Source organism: Pseudophryne corroboree, chromosome 8 (genome assembly GCF_028390025.1).
Source record: "Pseudophryne corroboree isolate aPseCor3 chromosome 8, aPseCor3.hap2, whole genome shotgun sequence".
NCBI lineage: Eukaryota > Metazoa > Chordata > Amphibia > Anura > Myobatrachidae > Pseudophryne > Pseudophryne corroboree.
In genome coordinates, this window is record NC_086451.1 from 58455635 (window position 1) to 58476806 (window position 21172).

A 21172-nucleotide genomic window follows, 5' to 3' on the forward strand; every position below is an offset into this window, starting at 1 on the left:
GGGCTATATGTGAGGTATTTTTAGCCTTGTATAAGGTTTATATTTGCCTCTCAGAGCGCCCCCCCCCAGCGCTCTGCACCCTCAGTGACTGCCCAGTGAAGTGTGCTGAGAGGAAAATGGCGCACAGCTGCAGTGCTGTGCGCTACCTTATGAAGACTGAGGAGTCTTCAGCCGCCGGTTTCCGGACCTCTTCACGCTTCAGCATCTGCAAGGGGGTCGGCGGCGCGGCTCCGGGACCGGACTCCACGGCTGGGCCTGTGTTCGATCCCTCTGGAGCTAATGGTGTCCAGTAGCCAAGCAGCAAATCCACTCTGCATGCAGGTGAGTTTACTACTTTCCCCCTAAGTCCCACGTTGCAGTGATCCTGTTGCCAGCAGGACTCACTGTAAAGAAAAAAAACCTAAACTAAACTTTCTCTAAGCAGCTCTTTAGGAGAGCCACCTAGATTGCACCCTTCTCGTTCGGGCACAAAATCTAACTGGAGTCTGGAGGAGGGTCATAGGGGGAGGAGCCAGTGCACACCACCTGACCTAGTAAAGCTTTACTTTTTTGTGCCCTGTCTCCTGCGGAGCCGCTATTCCCCATGGTCCTTTCAGGAACCCCAGCATCCACTTAGGACGATAGAGAAAGGTGTTTCACCACAGGTGATGGCAATTATACATTACCAGGAAAGTCCAGGAACAGAGCATTTTCTCCCTCATGGAGAAGGTCAGGTAGGCAAATGTGTTACACCATGCATGATAATGTATGTTATGTAATACTTCAGTGACTACGTTACACGGCGCCATGTTTGACGCTGGAAGCCTAAGCTATCGGACAGGACCGTGTTTCTTACCTAACAACCTGATTCATATTATTTTCCTGTTGCCCACTTATCACTGTGCTCCGCTAAATATATGTATAAACACTTAGAGTGTGTCAATCATACAACAGCAGCTTAAGCCTCTGACGACAGCCCACTACAAAGATGGCGCCAGATGCGTCGGTAGAGGTGACATTCCGCGTCCAGAGTATAGCGGTAATGAAAAAGCGGTTTTGTGGTATCACCAGGCTTCCCCGCTTCTCAGCGTCCTGATGAGGCCAAATTTGAGGCATTTTGAACTAGCCATCGTAGCTTCTATAGGCGTCACGTGACCTTTAATGTTTCGTCACTTGCCGCGACACCTGGTGCAGCTTCTGGTTGCCGAGGTAACCCCGGCCGGGAGCAGGATCTCAGGGTAGCTCTCGTGCTGCTGCTGCTGCTTGCTGTCCTGGACCATGCATTTTGCGGATGAGGTCGCTGAGGGGGTGACTGTGGAGTCTGTGTGGAGGAAATCCCATGGGTCCCGCTGTGAATCAGTGAGTTATCTCTCCTGTGCTACAAAGGCATCACTGTCATAGTACTAAGACGATACTGTATATAGGGGCATGGAGACAGATTGGGTATTTGTCACTCAGAGGAGACAGCCTGTGCCCTTGTAGAAAGATACTGTTGTCTTCCTCACGAGGCTGAAGTTAGCTTCTTATTCGGCCAGCTTCTTATTCACGTGTCTTCCTCTTAGTACTGCAAAGTCCTCATTCAACATGAGCCAGGTGCTGTATCTATCTATCTATCTATCTATCTATCTATCTATCTATCTATCTATCTATATCTATCTTATCCTATATAATAAAAGACTAATGCTGCTCATAACCTCTATGGGGTGAATTCAAGTGTTACTCCGTTTGGGAACGCACAGCCAGCGCTGACATTACTGTTATGTTGTTCGTCTGGAAACAGTAGCGGATCTTGCTACGGGCACACAGGATTTGTGACCGGGGCGCCGCTACTGGTCCTCGGTAGATGCCGTGCAAGCGCACCGCACAGCATTGTGGGAGCGGCACATAGACACTAGGGGTCATGATTGACCTCTAGGGGTAAATTTACTAAGATGGGAGTTCTATTTAAGATGGGATGTTGCCCATAGCAACCAATCAGATTACAGGTAATATCTTCTAGAAGGTGCTAGGTAAATGAGAAGAAGAATCTGATTGGTTGCTATGGGCAACATCCCATCTTAAATAGAACTCCCATCTTAGTAAATTTACCCCCTAGTGTCTATGCGGTGCTATGGGAGAGACGTCATGACGTCTCTCCCATAGATCAGAGAAGCGGAGTCGGCGGCTGGAGACGGAGGGCAGCAGCGATCGGGAAGCAGGAGCGGGGATGGTGAGTATTAATTCATTTATTTCTCTAACGTCCTAAGTGGATGCTGGGGACTCCGTCAGGACCATGGGGTTTAGCGGCTCCGCAGGAGACAGGGCACAATAATAAAAGCTTTAGGATCAGGTGGTGTGCACTGGCTCCTCCCCCTATGACCCTCCTCCAAGCCTCAGTTAGATTTTTGTGCCCGGCCGAGAAGGGTGCAATCTAGGTGGCTCTCCTGAGCTGCTTAGAATAAAAGTTTGTTAGGTTTTTTATTTTCAGTGAGTCCTGCTGGCAACAGGCTCACTGCTACGAGGGACTTAGGGGAGAGAAGTAAACTCACCTGCGTGCAGGACGGATTTGCTTCTTAGGCTACTGGACACCATTAGCTCCAGAGGGAGTCGGAACACAGGTCTCACCCTGGGGTTCGTCCCGGAGCCGTGCCGCCGACCCCCCTTGCAGATGCCGAAGTTGAAGAGGTCCAGAGGTCCAGAAACAGGCGGCAGAAGACTTTCAGTCTTCATAAGGTAGCGCACAGCACTGCAGCTGTGCGCCATTGTTGTCAGCACACTTCATACCAGCGGTCACTGAGGGTGCAGGGCGCTGGGGGGGGGCGCCCTGGGCAGCAATGTATTATACCTTTTTTTATGGCTAAAATACATCACATATAGCCCTTGAGGCTATATGGATGTATTTAACCCCTGCCAGATCTCACAAACTCCGGGAGAAGAGCCCGCCGTTTTAGGGGGCGGGGCCTATTCTCCTCAGCACACGGCGCCATTTTCCTGCTCAGCTCTGCTGTGAGGAAGGCTCCCAGGCTCTCTCCTGCACTGCACTACAGAAACAGGGTTAAAACAGAGAGGGGGGGCACTTATTTGGCGATATGATTACATATGTGAAAATGCTATAAGGGAAAACACTTGTATAAGGGGTTGTCCCTGTATAATCATAGCGTTTTTGGTGTGTGCTGGCAAACTCTCCCTCTGTCTCCCCAAAGGGCTAGTGGGGTCCTGTCCTCTATCAGAGCATTCCCTGTGTGTGTGCTGTGTGTCGGTACGTGTGTGTCGACATGTAGGAGGACGATGTTGGTGAGGAGGCGGAGCAAATTGCCTGTATTGGTGATGTCACTCTCTAGGGAGTCGACACCGGAATGGATGGCTTATTTAGGAATTACGTGATAATGTCAACACGATGCAAGGTCGGTTGACGACATGAGACGGCCGGCAAACAAATTAGTACCTGTCCAGGCGTCTCAGACACCGTCAGGGGCTTGTAAAAACGCCCATTTACCTCAGTTGGTCGACACAGACACGGACACTGACTTCAGTGTCGACGGTGAAGAAACAAACGTATTTTCCTTTAGGGCCACACGTTACATGTTAAGGGCAATGAAGGAGGTGTTACATATTTCTGATACTACAAGTACCACAAATAAGGGTATTATGTAGGGTGGGAATAATCTACTTGTAGTTTTTCCTGAATCAGATAAATTAAAGTGTGTGATGATACGTGGGTTTCCTCCGATAGAAAATTATTGGAGGTATACCCTTTCCCGCCAGAAGTGAGGGCGAGTTGGGAAACACACCTTAGGGTGGATAAGGCGCTCACACGCTTATAAAAACAAGTGGCGTTACCGTCTCCAGATACGGCCGCCCTCAAAGAGCCAGCTGATAGGAAGCTGAAAAATATCCTAAAAAGTATATACACACATACTGGTGTTATACTACGACCAGCAATCGCCTCAGCCTGGATGTGCAGCGCTGGGGGGGCTTGGTCGGATTTCCTGACTGAAAATATTGATACCCTTGACAGGAACAATATTTTATTGACTATAGAGCATTTTAAGGATGCATTTCTATATATGCGAGATGCGCAGAGGGATATTTGCATTCTGGCATCAAGAGTAGATGTGATGTCCATATCTGCCAGACGATGTTTATAGACACGACAGTGGTCAGGTGATGCAGATTCCAGACGGCACATGAAAGTATTGCCGTATAAAGGGGCGGTCCATCGGACCTGGTGGCCATGGCAACAGCTGGAAAATCCACTTTTGTTACCCCAAGTCACATCTCAGCAGAAAAGGACACAGTCTTTTCAGTCTCAGTCCTTTCGTACCCATAAAGGCAGGCGGGCAAAAGGCCAGTCATATCTGCCCAGGGTTAGAGGAAAGGGAAGAAGACTGCAGCAGGCAGCCCATTCCCAGGAACAGAAGTCCTCCACAGCTTCTGCCAAGTCCGCAGCATGACGCTGGGGCCATACAAGCAGACTCAGGTGCGGTGGGGGGTCATCTCAAGAGTTTCAGCACGCAGTGGGCTCACTCGCAAGTGGACTCCTGGATCCTACACGTAGTATCCCAGGTGTACATTGGAAATTCGAGACGTCTTCCCCTCACAAGTTCCTGAAGTCTGCTTTACCAACGTCTCCCTCCGACAGGGAGGCAGTATTGGAAAAAAAAAAAAAAAAAAAAAAAAATTCACAGGCTGTATTCCCAGCAGGTGATAATCAAAGTACCCCTCCTACAACAAGGGAAGGGGTATTATTCCACACTATATTGTGGTACTGAAGCCAAACGGCTCGGTGAGATCTAAAAGATTTGAACAATTACATACAAGGGTTCAAATCAAGATGGAGTCACTCAGAGCAGTGATAGCGAACCAGGACGATATGGTGTCACTGGATATCAGGGACGCTTACCTACATGTCCAAATTTTGCCGTTCTCACCAAGGCTATCTCAGGTTCGTGGTACAGAACTGTCACTATCAGTTCAGACGCTGCCGTTTGGATTGTCCACGGCACCCCGGGTCTTTACCATGGTAATGGCCGAAATGATGATTCTTCCTAAAAGAAATATGGACGCTTTCCTGATAAGGGCAAGGTCCAGAGAACAGTTGGCGGTCGGAGTAGCACTATCTCAAGTAGTTCTACGACAGCACGAGTGGATTCTAAATATTCCAAAATCGCAGCTTTTTCCGACGACACGTCTAATGTTCCTAGGAATGATTCTGGACACAGTCCAGAAAAGGATGTTTTCTCCCGGAGAAGAAGACCAGGGAGTTATCCGAGCTAGTCAGGAACCTCCTAAAACCAGGAAAAGTATCAGTGCATCATTGCACAAAGGTCCTGTGAAAAATGGTGGTTTCTTACAAAGCGATCCCATTCGGTAGATTTCACGCAAGAACCTTTCAGTGGAATCTGCTGGGAAAATGGTCCGGATCGCATCTTCAGATGCATCAGCGGATAACCCTGTCTCCAAGGACAAGGGTGTTTTCTTCTGCGGTGGCTGCAGAGTGCTCATCTATGAAAGGGCCGCAGATTCGACATTCAGGACTGGGTCCTGGTGACCACGGATGCCAGCCTGAGTGGCTGGGGAGCAGTCACACAAGGAAAAAATTTCCAGGGAGTGTGATCAAGTCTGGAGACTTCTCTCCACATAAATATACTGGAGCTAAGGGCAATTTACAAGGCTCTAAGCTTAGCAAGACCTCTGCTTCAAGGTCAGCCGGTATTGATCCAGTGGGACAACATCACGGCAGTCGCCCACGTAAACAGACAGGGCGGCACATGAAGCAGGAGGGAAATGGCAGAAACTGCAAGGATTCTTCGCTGGGCGAAAAATCATGTGATAACACTCTCAGCAGTGTTAATTCCGGGAGTGGAAAACTGGGAAGCAAACTTCCTCAGCAGGCATAACCTCCACCCGGGAGAGTGGGGACTTCAGCGGGAAGTCTTCCACATGATTGTAAACCGTTGGGAAAAACCAAAGGTGGACATGATGGCGTCCCGCCTGAACAAAAAACTAGACAAATATTGCGCCAGGTCAAGGGACCCTCAGGCAATAGCGGTGGACGCTCTGGTAACACTGTGGGTGTACCAGTCAGGGTATGTGTTCCCCCCTATGCATCTCATACCAAAAGTACTGAGAATCATAAGAAGGAGATGAGTAAGAACGATACTCGTGGTTCCGGATGGGTCAAGAAGGACTTGGTACCCGGAACTTCAAGAGATGCTCACGGAAGAACCGTGGCCTCTACCTTTAAGAAAGGACCTGCTCCAGCAGGGGCCTTGTCTGTTCCAAGACTTACCGCGGCTGCGTTTGACGGCATGGCAGTTGAACGCCGGATCCTGAAAGGGCATTCCAGATGAAGTTATCCCTACCCTGGTCGAAGCCAGGAAGGATGTAACCGCAAAACATTTTCACCGCATTTGGCGAAAATATGTTGCGTGGTGTGAGGCCAAGAAGGTCCCTACAGAGGAATTCCAACTGGGTCGTTTCCTACATTTCCTGAAAACAGGACTGTCTATGGGCCTAAAATTAGGGTCCATTAAGGTTCAAATTTCGACCCTGTCAAATTTCTTCCAGAAAGAACTGGCTTCAGTGCCTGAAGTTCAGACGTTGTAAAAGGGGTACTGCATATACAGCCTCCTTTTGTGCCCCCAGTGGCACCTTGGGATCTCAATGTTGTTTTGAGTTTCCTAAAGTCACATTGGTTTGATCCACTCACCACTGTGGAATTAAAATATTTCACATGGAAGGTGAAGATTCTATTAGCCCTGGCTTCAGCCAGGCGTGTGTCAGAATGGGCGGCTTTATCATATAAAAGCCCTTACTTAATTTTTCATTCTGACAGGGCAGAATTGAGGACTCGTCCTCAATTTCTCCTTAAGGTGTTTTCTGTTTTTCACATGAACCAACCTATTGTGGTACCTGCGGCTACTAGGGACTTGGAGGACTCCAAGTTACTTGACGTTGTCAGGGCCCTGAAAATATATTCCAGGACGACTGGAGTCAGAAAATCTGACTCGCTGTTTAGCCTGTATGCACCCAACAAGATGGGTGTTCCTGCTTCTAAGCAGACGATTGCTCGCTGGATTTGTAGTACAATTCAGCTTGCACATTCTGTGGCAGGCTTGCCACAGCTAAAATCAGTAAAAGCCCATTCCACAAGGAAGTGGGCTCATCTTGGGCGGCTGCCCGAGGGGTCTCGGCTTTACAACTTTGCCGAGCTGCTACTTGGTCAGGGGCACACCCTGACTGAGGAGGACCTGGAGTTCTCTCATTCGGTGCTGCAGAGTCATCCGCACTCTCCCGCCCGTTTGGGAGCTTTGGTATAATCCCCATGGTCCTGACGGAGTCCCCAGCATCCACTTAGGACGTTAGAGAAAATAAGAATTTACTTACCGATAATTCTATTTCTCGTAGTCCGTAGTGGATGCTGGGCGCCCATCCCAAGTGCGGATTGTCTGCAATACTTGTACATAGTTATTGTTACAAAAATCGGGTTATTCTTGTTGTGAGCCATCTTTTCAGAGGCTCCTTCGTTGTTATCATACTGTTAACTGGGTTCAGATCACAGGTTGTACGGTGTGATTGGTGTGGCTGGTATGAGTCTTACCCGGGATTCAATATCCTTCCTTATTATGCACGCTCGTCCGGGCACAGTATCCTAACTGAGGCTTGGAGGAGGGTCATAGGGGGAGGAGCCAGTGCACACCACCTGATCCTAAAGCTTTTATTATTGTGCCCTGTCTCCTGCGGAGCCGCTAAACCCCATGGTCCTGACGGAGTCCCCAGCATCCACTACGGACTACGAGAAATAGAATTATCGGTAAGTAAATTCTTATTTTATTTTTTATTTTTGTAAGAGCCACAACTCTACTGGGGGCACAACTCTGCAACTCTACAGGGGGCATAACTGACCACACCCCTTTAATGAAGCCACAACCCTATTTTTGCCCTGTCTGGAAACTAGTTGCAAATTATTTAGAATTTGCCACCATATTGAGCAGTGCGGTACAGTATAATGCGACATTATATAAAGTCAATAAAAAAATCTTTTTGTTTTTCAAGAGTATTTAATTTCTGAAACAAAAGCTAAAATACTGCAACACCTTAAAAACAAATGGAAAAATTCAATTGCACTCACATTTTTAGAGTAGAATGATGAATCATTGAGCTTAAAAGTCAAGGGTTTGTAGATGTCAACCTAAATATCCTCCATCAGTTTTTTAGCCTTTTTACTGAAATATTAGACACTGATAAAGTTTAGCTATGTAAAGAAAGTGTTTACCAGCTTTGACCCAGAAAGCCCATGTGCTCCCTTCCTGGACACTTATTGGGATCGGTATAAAATAAGTGGCTCGTCTGGATGCCGGCTGTCACATGGGTGTGGTATGTTAGGTAGATTAGACTTAGGTCGACCACTATTGGTTGACATGGTTTCTAGGTCTACAGGTACTAGGTCAACATGAGTTTTTTTTTTTTTTACTTTTTTTGGTGTCGTTTTCTCTGTACAGTGACCGGGAAACCCAATTAGTGCACCGTGTCCCCTCGCATGGCGAGTGACTTCTGGCAAGGTACCTCGCTCCGCTACCACTGCGTGCGGCACGGGTTACCGTTCCTAATTGTAGTCCACGTGGATCGTAAAGTATGAAAAAGTTGAAAAAATGAAGAACAAAAAGTGAAACTCATGTCGACCTTTTGTCATATCGACCTAGAGTCCCTGTCGACATAGAAACCATGTTGATCTAAAGACTGGATCCCCAGTCATGTGACCCGGCATCACTACATTGAAGATGCTACACGCATCCCCTCTTAGCAGCCTGCCACTCCTGAAGCATTACCTTCTCCACGTCTGTGCCTGTAACACTATCATGTATAAATGCTCACCATTATGTCTAGTAGGGTTGATTCCTGTGGGTGTTTTGTACAGAGAGGCTGCCAGACACACACCATAGCCACCAAGGAGCTTTCTGTGCAAGTGTGTGCAGTCAGTGAAGCTGGCACTCAGACTGCTTGGAATCAAGACCAGAGAGCTCTGGATGTGGACCTTGGGCCACTACTGGATTATCCAGGTGTGGGAGCATTTCTGAAGCGTGTGGAGGAAGATATGATCAGAGAGCTCAAGAAGAACTGGAAAAGTCATGCATTCGATGGTTTTGAGGTGACTTGGGAAGAGCAGAATCCACAGGTAATTTCTTGAGAATATCCAAAATGTTTGCAGCTAATTGGGGAAAATACTAGAAGCAATTAGGAAAGATTTCCCGTCTGCATATGTATACATTTGTTCATAGTGTACATATACTATACACACACAAGTATGGTATATACGTGCATATTGTACAATACATTATAGTATGCTGGTAGATTGTTTTGTTAATTTAAAATGAATGAAATCCTGAACTTTGTATTTTAGAGTAATGATAATAGTTATAATAATGTATAGATCCTTAATAGCTCCCTAGCAGTGATTTAAATACTTTGTTGTGTAGTATTCTGTTTGCTTTTAGGAAGACATTCCGTAACACAGTGTAGGTAATAATAATAATATCAGTTATTTATATAGCGCACACATATTCTGCAGCGCTTTACAGAGACTATTTGAACATTCATTTCAGTCACTGCCCCAGTGGGGCTTACAATCCATATTCCCTATCACATGTACACATTCACGATAGGGTTAATTTTTTTTGTTGGGAGCCAATTAACCTACCAGTATTTCTCTGACGTCCTAGTGGATGCTGGGTACTCCGTAAGGACCATGGGGAATAGACGGGCTCCGCAGGAGACTGGGCACTCTTTAAAGAAAGATTAGGTACTACATCTGGTGTGCACTGGCTCCTCCCTCTATGCCCCTCCTCCAGACCTCCAGTTAGAATCTGTGCCCGGCCAGAGCTGGATGCACTTAGTGGGCTCTCCTGAGTTCACTAAAAAGAAAGTATTTGTTAGGTTTTTTATTTTCAGTGAGATCTGCTGGCAACAGACTCACTGCTACGTGGGACTTAGGGGAGAGAAGCAAACCTACCTGCTTGCAGCTAGCTTGTGCTTCTAAGGCTACTGGACACCATTAGCTCCAGAGGGATCGAACACAGGGCCCGACCTCGATCGTCCGTTCCCGGAGCCGCGCCGCCGTTCCCCTTGCAGAGCCAGAAGACGGAAGATTCCGGAGAAAATCGGCGGCTGAAGACTCCGGTCTTCAATAAGGTAGCGCACAGCACTGCAGCTGTGCACCATTGCTCCCACAGCACACCACACGCTCCGGTCAATGGTGGGTGCAGGGCGCTGGGGGGGGGCGCCCTGGGCTGCAATTAGTATACCTTAAGTGGCAAAATGCACATAATACAGTTCTAAACTGTATATGTGCCTAATCCCCCGCCATAATTATTATTAAAAAAGCGGGAGAAGCCCGCCGCTGAAGGGGCGGGGCTATCTTCCTCAGCACAGCCAGCGCCATTTTCTCTTCACAGCTGCGCGGGAAGGACGCTCCCCAGGCTCTCCCCTGCAGTATACACTACGAAAGGGTAAAAAAGAGAGGGGGGGCACATAAATTTAGGCGCAAAATTGTGATATAAGCAGCTATTGGGGGAAAATTCACTTTGTGTATAGTGTAAATCCCTCTGTTATATAGCGCTCTGGTGTGTGCTGGCATACTCTCTCTCTGTCTCCCCAAAGGACTTTGTGGGGTCCTGTCCTCAGTCAGAGCATTCCCTGTGTGTGTGTGCGGTGTGTCGGTACGGCTGTGTCGACATGTTTGATGAGGACGCTTACGTGGAGGCGGAGCAGGTGCCGATAAGTGTGATGTCGCCCCCTGCGGGGCCGACACCAGAGTGGATGGATATGTGGAAGGTATTAACCGACAGTGTCAACTCCTTGCATAAAAGGTTCGATGACGCAGCTTTGGGACAGCCGTCATCTCAGCCCGCGCCTGCCCAGGCATCTCAGAGGCCATCAGGGGCTCAAAAACGCCCGCTACCTCAGATGGCAGACACAGATGTCGACACGGAGTCTGACTCCAGTGTCGACGAGGATGAGACAAATGTACAATCCACAAGGGCCATCCGATGCATGATTACGGCAATGAAAAATGTGTTGCACATTTCTGACATTAACCCGGTTACCACAAAAAAGGGTATTATGTTTGGGGAGAAAAAGCAGCCAGTGACTTTCCCCCCATCTGATGAGTTAAATGAATTGTGTGGGATTCCCCAGATAAGAAACTAGTGATTTCTAAGCGGTTACTAATGGCGTACCCTTTCCCGCCAACTGATAGGTTACGTTGGGAGACATCCCCTAGGGTGGACAAGGCGCTCACACGCTTATCAAAAAAGGTGGCACTGCCGTCTCAGGATACGGCCGCCTTAAAGGAGCCTGCAGATAGAAAGCAGGAGGCTATCCTGAAGTCTGTGTATACACACTCGGGTACTATACTGAGACCTGCTATTGCTTCAGCATGGATGTGTAGTGCTGCAGCAGCATGGTCTGATTCCCTGTCTGATAACATTGATTCCCTTGACAGGGACACTATTTTGCTAACCATAGAGCATATTAAAGACGTAGTCTTATATATGAGGGATGCACAGAGGGACATTTGCCGGCTGGCATCTAGAATTAATGCAATGTCCATTTCTGCCAGGAGAGTATTATGGACTCGGCAGTGGACAGGTGATGCTGATTCTAAAAGGCACATGGAGGTTTTGCCTTATAAGGGTGAGGAATTTTTTGGGGACGGTCTCTCGGACCTCGTATCCACAGCAACAGCTGGGAAGTCGACTTTTTTTACCTCAGGTTCCCTCACAGCCTAAGAAAGCACCGTATTATCAAGTACAGTCCTTTCGGCCTCAGAAAGGCAAGCGGGTCAGAGGCGCGTCCTTTCTGCCCAGAGGCAGGGGTAGAGGGAAAAAGCTGCACCAGACAGCCAGGTCCCAGGAACAAAAATCCTCCCCTGCTTCCACTAAGTCCACCGCATGACGCTGGGGCTCCACAGGTGGAGCCAGGTGCGGTGGGGGCCCGTCTCCGGAACTTCAGCGACCAGTGGGTTCGCTCACAGGTGGATCTCTGGGTTCTACAAGTGGTATCTCAGGGATACAAGCTGGAGTTCGAGACGTCTCCCCATCGCCGTTACCTCAAATCAGCCTTGCCAGCTACTCCCAAGGACTGGGAGGTAGTACTGGCGGCAATTCACAAGCTGTACCTTCAGCAGGTGATAATCAAAGTTCCCCTCCTTCAACGGGGACGGGGTTACTATTCCACAATGTTTGTGGTACCGAAACCAGACGGTTCGGTGAGACCCATTCTAAATTTGAAATCCTTGAACACTTATATAAGGAAGTTCAAGTTCAAAATGGAATCGCTCAGGGCGGTTATTGCAAGCCTGGAAGAGGGGGATTATATGGTATCACTGGACATCAAGGATGCTTACCTACATGTCCCCATTTACCCACCTCACCAGGAGTACCTCGGATTTGTGGTACAGGACTGCCATTACCAATTCCAGACGTTGCCGTTTGGTCTGTCCACGGCACCGAGGGTATTTACCAAGGTAATGGCCGAAATGATACTCCTTCGAAAGAAGGGAGTTATAATTATCCCGTACTTGGACGATCTCCTTATAAAGGCGAGGTACATGGAGCAGTTGTTGGTCGGAGTAGCACTATCTCAGGAAGTGCTACAACAGCACGGCTGGATTCTGAATATCCCAAAGTCGCAGCTGGTTCCTACGACGCGTCTACTGTTCTTGGGTATGATTCTGGACACAGATCAGAAGAAGGTGTTTCTCCCGGAGGAGAAGGCCAAGGAGTTGTCATCTCTGGTCAGAGACCTCCTAAAACCAAAACAGTTGTCGGTGCATCACTGCACGCGAGTCCTGGGAAAGATGGTAGCTTCTTACGAAGCAATTCCCTTCGGCAGGTTCCATGCGAGGATCTTTCAGTGGGATCTGTTAGACAAGTGGTCCGGATCGCATTTTCAAATGCATCGGCTGATCACCCTGTCCCCGAGGGCCAGGGTGTCTCTGCTGTGGTGGCTGCAGAGTGCTCATCTTCTCGAGGGCCGCAGATTCGGCATACAGGACTGGGTCCTGGTGACCACGGATGCAAGCCTCTGAGGTTGGGGGGCAGTCACTCAGGGAAGAAACTTCCAAGGACAATGGTCGAGTCAGGAGACTTCCCTACACATAAATATTCTGGAACTAAGGGCCATTTACAATGCCCTAAGTCAAGCAAAACCCCTGCTTCAAAACCAGCTGGTGCTGATTCAGTCAGACAACATCACGGCGGTCGCCCATGTAAACCGGCAGGGCGGCACAAGAAGCAGGATGGCGATGGCAGTGTACATTCCGGGAGTGGATAACTGGGAAGCAGACTTCCTCAGCAGGCACGACCTCCACCCGGGAGATTGGGGACTTCATCCAGAAGTCTTCCAGCTGATTGTAAATCGTTGGGAAAGGCCACGGGTGGACATGATGGCGTCCCGCCTCAACAAAAAGCTAAAAAGATATTACGTCAGGTCAAGGGACCCTCAGGCGATAGCTGTGGACGCTCTAGTGACACCGTGGGTGTACCAGTCGGTTTATGTGTTCCCTCCTCTTCCTCTCATACCAAAGGTACTGAGGATAATAAGAAAGAGAGGAGTAAGAACTATACTCATCGTTCCGGATTGGCCAAGAAGAACTTGGTACCCGGAACTACAAGAAATGATCTCAGAGGACCCTTGGCCTCTGCCGCTCCGACAGGACCTGCTGCAGCAGGGGCCCTGTCTGTTCCAAGACTTACCGCGGCTGCGTTTGACGGCATGGCGGTTGAACGCCGGATCCTGATGGAAAAGGGCATTCCGGTTGAAGTCATTCCTACGCTGATAAAAGCTAGGAAGGATGTGACAGCAAAACATTATCACTGCATATGGCGAAAATATGTTGCTTGGTGTGAGGCTATGAAGGCCCCAACAGAGGAATTTCAGCTGGGTCGATTTCTGCACTTCCTACAGTCAGGAGTGACTATGGGCCTAAAATTGGGATCCATAAAAGTCCAGATTTCGGCCCTGCCTATTTTCTTTCAAAAAGAACTGGCTTCACTTCCTGAAGTTCAGACGTTTGTCAAGGGAGTGCTGCATATTCAGCCCCCTTTTGTGCCTCCAGTGGCACCTTGGGATCTCAATGTTGTGTTGGATTTCCTAAAATCACATTGGTTTGAGCCACTTCAGACCGTGGAGCTAAAATATCTCACGTGGAAAGTGGTCATGCTATTGGCCTTAGCTTCGGCTAGGCGTGTGTCAGAATTGGCGGCTTTGTCATGTAAAAGCCCCTATCTGATCTTCCATATGGACAGGGCAGAATTGAGGACTCGTCCCCAATTTCTCCCTAAGGTGGTATCGGCGTTTCATTTGAACCAACCTATTGTGGTGCCTGCGGCTACTCGGGACTTGGAGGATTCCAAGTTGCTGGACGTAGTCCGGGCCCTGAAAATCTATGTTTCCAGGACGGCTAGAGTCAGAAAAACTGACTCGCTGTTTATCCTGCATGCACCCAACAAGCTGGGTGCTCCTGCTTCTAAGCAGACTGTTGCTCGCTGGATCTGTAGCACAATTCAGCAGGCTCATTCTGCGGCTGGACTGCCGCATCCTAAATCAGTAAAAGCCCATTCCACGAGGAAGGTGGGCTCTTCTTGGGCGGCTGACCAAGGGGTCTCGGTTTTACAACTTTGCCGAGCTGCTACCTGGTCGGGATCAAACACGTTTGCAAAATTCTACAAGTTTGATACCCTGGCTGAGGAGGACCTTGAGTTTGCTCATTCGGTGCTGCAGAGTCATCCGCACTCTCCAGCCCGTTTGGGAGCTTTGGTATAATCCCCATGGTCCTTACGGAGTACCCAGCATCCACTAGGACGTCCGAGAAAATAAGAATTTACTCACCGGTAATTCTATTTCTCGTAGTCCGTAGTGGATGCTGGAAACCCGTCCCAAGTGCGGACTTCTGCAATACTTGTATATAGTTATTGCTTAACTATAGGGTTATTGTTCTGAGCCATCTGTTGAATGAGGCTCAGCTGTTATTCATACTGTTAACTGGGTATAGTTATCACAAGTTGTACGGTGTGATTGGTGTGGCTGGTATGAGTCTTACCCTGGATTCCAAATCCTTTCCTAGTAATGTCAGCTCTTCCGGGCAGTTTCCCTAACTGAGGTCTGGAGGAGGGGCATCGAGGGAGGAGCCAGTGCACACCAGATGTAGTACCTAATCTTTCTTTAAAGAGTGCCCAGTCTCCTGCGGAGCCCGTCTATTCCCTATGGTCCTTACGGAGTACCCAGCATCCACTACGGACTACGAGAAATAGAATTACCGGTGAGTAAATTCTTATTATTTTTTGGATTGTGGGAGGAAACTCACACAAGTATGGGGAGAATATACAAACTCCACACAGTTAGGACCATGAATTGAACCCATGACCTCAGTGCTGTGAGGCAGTAATGCTAACCATTACACCATCACACCATTACATGCCCTTAATACAGATCTTTATCAGTGCTGCCTGTACAGGTTTTTCAGGAACTTGTTTTGCATATTTTATTCTGTAGCTCAGGGGTGGGGAACCTTTTTTCTACCGAGGGCCATGTGGATATTTATAAAATCCTTCGGGGGCCATACAAAAATTCTCAACTTAAAAAATTACCCTGCCCCCCAGTAGATCTGCCCCCCAGTAGGTCTGCCCCTTATAGGCACTGTGTGGCCAGTTAAAATGGGACGTGATACACATATGCCCCCAATAGTGCAGTGCCAGATCCACAATTGCCCCCACAGTGCCAGGTATACAAATGCCCCTCACAGTGCCAGGTATACAGATGCCCCCACAGTGCCAGGTATACAAATGCCCCCCACAGTGCCAGGTATACAAATGCCCCTCACAGTGCCAGGTATGCAGATGCCCCTCACAGTGCCAGGTATACAAATGCCCCTCACAGTGCCAGGTATGCAGATGTACCCAGAGTGCCAGGTATACAGATGCCCCCCAGAGTGCCAGGTATACAGATGCCCCCCAGAGTGCCAGGTATACAGATGCCCCCCAGAGTGCCAGGTATACAGATGCCCCCCACAGTGCCAGGTATACAGATGCCCCCCACAGTGCCAGGTATACAGATGCCCCCCACAGTGCCAGGTATACAGATGCCCCCCACAGTGCCAGGTATACAGATGTCCCCACAGTGCCAGGTATACAGATGCCCCCCGTGCTGCTTACCGCTGCTTCTTTCGGCGGGACACGGAGGAGAGCGCGGCTATGTTGGGCGGCGGCGTGTAGGACTTGAAACCAGCCGCCGGTTCGAGAGCCAATCAGAGCTCGCGGACCGGCAGCCGCGGCTCCTGATTGGCTGCCGGTCCGCGAGCTCTGATTGGCTCACGAACCGGCGGCTGGTTTCAAGTTCTACACGCCGGCGCTCCCACCCGACAGCCGCGCTCTCCTCCTGAGTCCCTGTCCAGACAGCTGAGACACGCTGCCGCCGGACTGAGCGGCGGCGTGTCTCACAGAGAAGCATGTGGGCCGGAGCAAACGGCTTTGCGGGCCTTATACGGCCCGCGGGCCGGAGGTTCCCCACCCCTGCTGTATCTACATCTTTAAAGATTTGGAGGAGAGGATAATTTCACTCCTTTACACCCCTAGTCTACAAATATAGGGCACAATTCAATTCTGATAGAGTTGAATAGTACGGGGAATTAGCTCCCGGTGCTATTCAATACAGTGCCCTGTGACACCCGACGGCAGGACTCCTTCTTGCACCCCTGGAGGGGTGCCATTACAAATCCGACAAAAGTGCCATTGCGATGCTGATTTCTGCCCTTAGCTCGTCGGAAACAGTGCTGCGCCGGGTACTTAAGTCGGAGAATGTCTGTTCTCCCGACAAAAAACCCTGTTTAGTCCGGGAGAACAGGACCACTGCGCTGTATTGGATAGCCCCAGGCACTAATTCCTGGCGCTATTCAACTCTCTCAGAATTGAATCGTGCCCACTGTTTGCAAATCCATCTGTCTATTTTATAGTAATAGTTTTTATTCAAACAACAATTGTCAGATGCCTTGATTGTTGTGTCTGAGACGTTTGGGGACAAAGCTAATGACCGTGCCAGCGGGCCATACTACAAACGTCCCCAGTATTGGTTGTTTGTTTTGGGGATCATCCTGTGTTAATAATTACATCCAATTATGTTATTCTCTTCTTAGAGTGGCATAAAATATCCATTTAGAGTTTTAACATGTAGAACACTAGCAATTCAGTTAGAAATTCCTTTCACAGGCAAGACCATGTTTGTGGGTACGATATGACGATCACCTCTTTATCATTTTGCAAGTTATAATCATGAAAGTAAAAAGCAAGGAAATTGCATAAAAGAAAAGAAGAGAAACTTGACACACGACTAGAGAGTAATTCTTATTATTGCTGATTTCCAAGGTGCCACAGTGCTCTGCAGCAGCCGATCATAGGGAAACAGCATACAAAAAACATACAAAGTAGACAAAATAAATGTAGATGTGAAAACAAAGGGTGGGATGGACTTTGCTTATGGGGTACACACTACATGACATATCGGACGATATATCATTCCGACACAGATCGGAACAGTGTTTACCCACGCTTGTGCGCTACCGGCAGTCGTTAGCGTCGTCCCCCCATCTGATGTACTGCAAATTAGGAGGGCTGACTCCACAGACAACAGCATGCAGGTAAATGTGGGGTCTATGGATATATTGCGCAGTATGTATGGCCGGCGTGATATATTTGTATTTCGATTGTACCGTCGCTGGGTACACACATTGGGGTAGATGTATTAACCTGGAGAAGGCATAAGGAAGGGATAAACCAGTGATACGTGCAAGGTGACAAAGGCACCAGCCAATCAGATCCTAACTGTTAATTTACATATTGGAGCTGATTGGCTGGTGCCTTTATCACCTTGCACATATCACTGGTTTATCACTTCCTTATCCCTTCTCTAGGTTAATACATCTGCCCCATTGTGTAATGTGTATCCAACCTCACACTCTAATGGGGAAAGAGCCGAGACCAGAGGAGTGGGAGATGAAATGTAGCAATTCTGAAATGCTGGCGCAGAGCCTCGAACTAATCCAGGAAGGATATTTATTTTATAAAGATGGGTCTGTTAGGTCACTGTAGCCTATGACCTGTCAACCTGTAATTGGTGCCAGTTGCTTTATTGGAAATTATGACTGTTCCAGTTTAGAGAGCAATTCATTTATTGTATGAAATAATGGTAAATATTATTTTAGAGGACAAGTATGGTAAAGGTTGTTTTGTGTGTATACCATATTGTTGTATAATGCTATGTACTCTTCCTGTTCTCGTCTTATTATTTAGGTATCCTGCTTGCACAGTCTACAGTATCCTGAAGCTTTAGCTAAACAGCTTGAAGTCACCAGTGTCACTTGGAACTCTACTGGGTCTGTTATTGCTTGTTCCTATGGCAGGTGAGATGGGGATATGAGTTTACCGGTCTTCTCCACTCAGTATCCTTGAGAATGCAGCCTCTCCCATCACTAGGAACTAGTCGCCTCGCTGAGGCACGTAATGAGAGATTGCATTCCCATGAATATTGGCACCGTCCCGTGGCTGGGTGTGGATCATTAGATCTACAGTGTCTAGGTCGACAATGTTTAGGTCGATCACTGTAGGTCGACAGTCACTAGGTTGACAGGGTTGGAAGGTCGACAGGGTTTCTAGGTCGACATGTGCTAGGTCGACGTGCTAGGTCGACAGGTCAAAAGGTTGACATGACGTTTTTTTATTTTTTTATTGGGTGTCGGTTTCTTCGTAGAGTGACCGGAAAATAAGAATTTACTTACCGATAATTCTATTTCTCGTAGTCCGTAGTGGATGCTGGGGACTCCGTAAGGACCATGGGGGATAGCGGCTCCGCAGGAGACAGGGCACAAAAATAAAAGCTTTAGGATCAGGTGGTGTGCACTGGCTCCTCCCCCTATGACCCTCCTCCAAGCCGCAGTTAGGATACTGTGCCCGGACGAGCCTACACAATAAGGAAGGATTTTGAATCCCGGGTAAGACTCATACCAGCCACACCAATCACACTGTACAACCTGTGATCTGAACCCAGTTAACAGCATGATAACAGCGGAGCCTCTGAAAAGATGGCTCACAACAATAATAACCCGATTTTTGTAACAATAACTATGTACAAGTATTGCAGACAATCCGCACTTGGGATGGGCGCCCAGCATCCACTACGGACTACGAGAAATAGAATTATCGGTAAGTAAATTCTTATTTTCTCTGACGTCCTAAGTGGATGCTGGGGACTCCGTAAGGACCATGGGGATTATACCAAAGCTCCCAAACGGGCGGGAGAGTGCGGATGACTCTGCAGCACCGAATGAGAGAACTCCAGGTCCTCCTCAGCCAGGGTATCAAATTTGTAGAATTTTGCAAACGTGTTTGCCCCTGACCAAGTAGCAGCTCGGCAAAGTTGTAAAGCCGAGACCCCTCGGGCAGCCGCCCAAGATGAGCCCACCTTCCTTGTGGAATGGGCATTTACATATTTTGGCTGTGGCAGGCCTGCCACAGAATGTGCAAGCTGAATTGTACTACACATCCAACTAGCAATCGTCTGCTTAGAAGCAAGAGCACCCAGTTTGTTGGGTGCATACAGGATAACAGCAAGTCAGTTTTCCTGACTCCAGCCGTCCTGGAAACATATATTTTCAGGGCCCTGACAACATCTAGCAACTTGGAGTCCTCCAAGTCCCTAGTAGCCGCAGGTACCACAATAAGCTGGTTCAGGTGAAACGCTGACACCACCTTAGGGAGAAACTGGGGACGAGTCCGCAGCTCTGCCCTGTCCGAATGGACAATCAGATATGGGCTTTTGTGAGACAAAGCCGCCAATTCTGACACTCGCCTGGCCGAGGCCAGGGCCAACAGCATGGTCACTTTCCATGTGAGATATTTCAAATCCACAGATTTGAGCGGTTTAAACCAATGTGATTTGAGGAATCCCAGAACTACGTTGAGATCCCACAGTGCCACTGGAGGCACAAAAGGGGGTTGTATATGCAATACTCCCTTGACAAACTTCTGGACTTCAGGAACTGAAGCCAATTCTTTCTGGAAGAAAATCGACAGGGCCGAAATTTGAACCTTAATGGACCCCAATTTGAGGCCCATAGACACTCCTGTTTGCAGGAAATGCAGGAATCGACCGAGTTGAAATTCCTCCGTGGGGGCCTTCCTGGCCTCACACCATGCAACATATTTTCGCCAAATGTGGTGATAATGTTGTGCGGTCACCTCCTTCCTGGCTCTGACCAGGGTAGGGATGACCTCTTCCGGAATGCCTTTTTCCCTTAGGATCCGGCGTTCAACCGCCATGCCGTCAAACGCAGCCGCGGTAAGACTTGGAACAGACATGATCCTTGCTGAAGCAAGTCCCTTCTTAGTATCTCTTGAAGTTCCGGGTACCAAGTCCTTCTTGGCCAATCCGGAGCCACGAGTATAGTTCTTACTCCTCTCCGTCTTATAATTCTCAGTACCTTGGGTATGAGAGGCAGAGGAGGGAACACATACACCGACTGGTACACCCACGGTGTTACCAGAGCGTCCCTGCTATTGCCTGAGGGTCTCTTGACCTGGCGCAATACCTGTCCAGTTTTTTGTTCAGACGGGACGCCATCATGTCCACCTTTGGTCTTTCCCAACGGTTCACAATCATGTGGAAGACTTCCAGATGAAGTCCCCACTCTCCCGGGTGGAGGTCGTGCCTGCTGAGGAAGTCTGCTTCCCAGTTGTCCACTCCCGGAATGAACACCGCTGACAGTGTTATCACATGATTTTTCGCCCCCGAAAAAAAATCCTTGCTGCCATTGCCCTCCTGCTTCTTGTGCCGCCCTGTCTGTTTACGTGGGCGACTGCCGTGATGTTGTCCGACTGGATCAGCACCGGTTGACTTTGAAGCAGAGGTCTTCCTAGGCTCAGAGCATTGTAAATTGCCCTTAGCTCCAGTATATTTATGTGGAGAGAAGTCTCCAGGCTTGACCACACTCCTTGGAAATTTCTTCCCTGTGTGACTGCTCCCCAGCCTCTCAGGCTGGCATCCGTGGTCACCAGGACCCAGTCCTGAATGCCGAATCTGCTGCCCTCTAGTAGATGAGCACTCTGCAGCCACCACAGAAGAGACACCCTTGTCCTTGGAGACAGGATTATCCGCTGATGCATCT

The 21172-nt window shown here is 48.7% G+C and overlaps 1 protein-coding gene across 2 annotated transcripts in view; it reads left to right on the plus strand.

Moving 5' to 3' along the window:
- The first annotated feature begins 616 nt into the window (after positions 1 to 616).
- DYNC2I2 (dynein 2 intermediate chain 2) overlaps positions 617 to 21172 on the plus strand; it is a 56856-nt gene continuing 36300 nt past the window's right edge. The window contains exons 1-3 of one of the 2 annotated variants that reach the window (XM_063936453.1): positions 617 to 713; positions 8879 to 9136; positions 18303 to 18412. In XM_063936453.1, coding sequence (XP_063792523.1) covers positions 648 to 713; positions 8879 to 9136; positions 18303 to 18412 — 434 coding nt within the window. In that variant the 5' untranslated portion in view covers positions 617 to 647. Of the gene's footprint in view, positions 714 to 1117; positions 1339 to 8878; positions 9137 to 18302; positions 18413 to 21172 lie in introns of those variants that run through there. The other variant, XM_063936452.1, reaches the window with a different exon arrangement.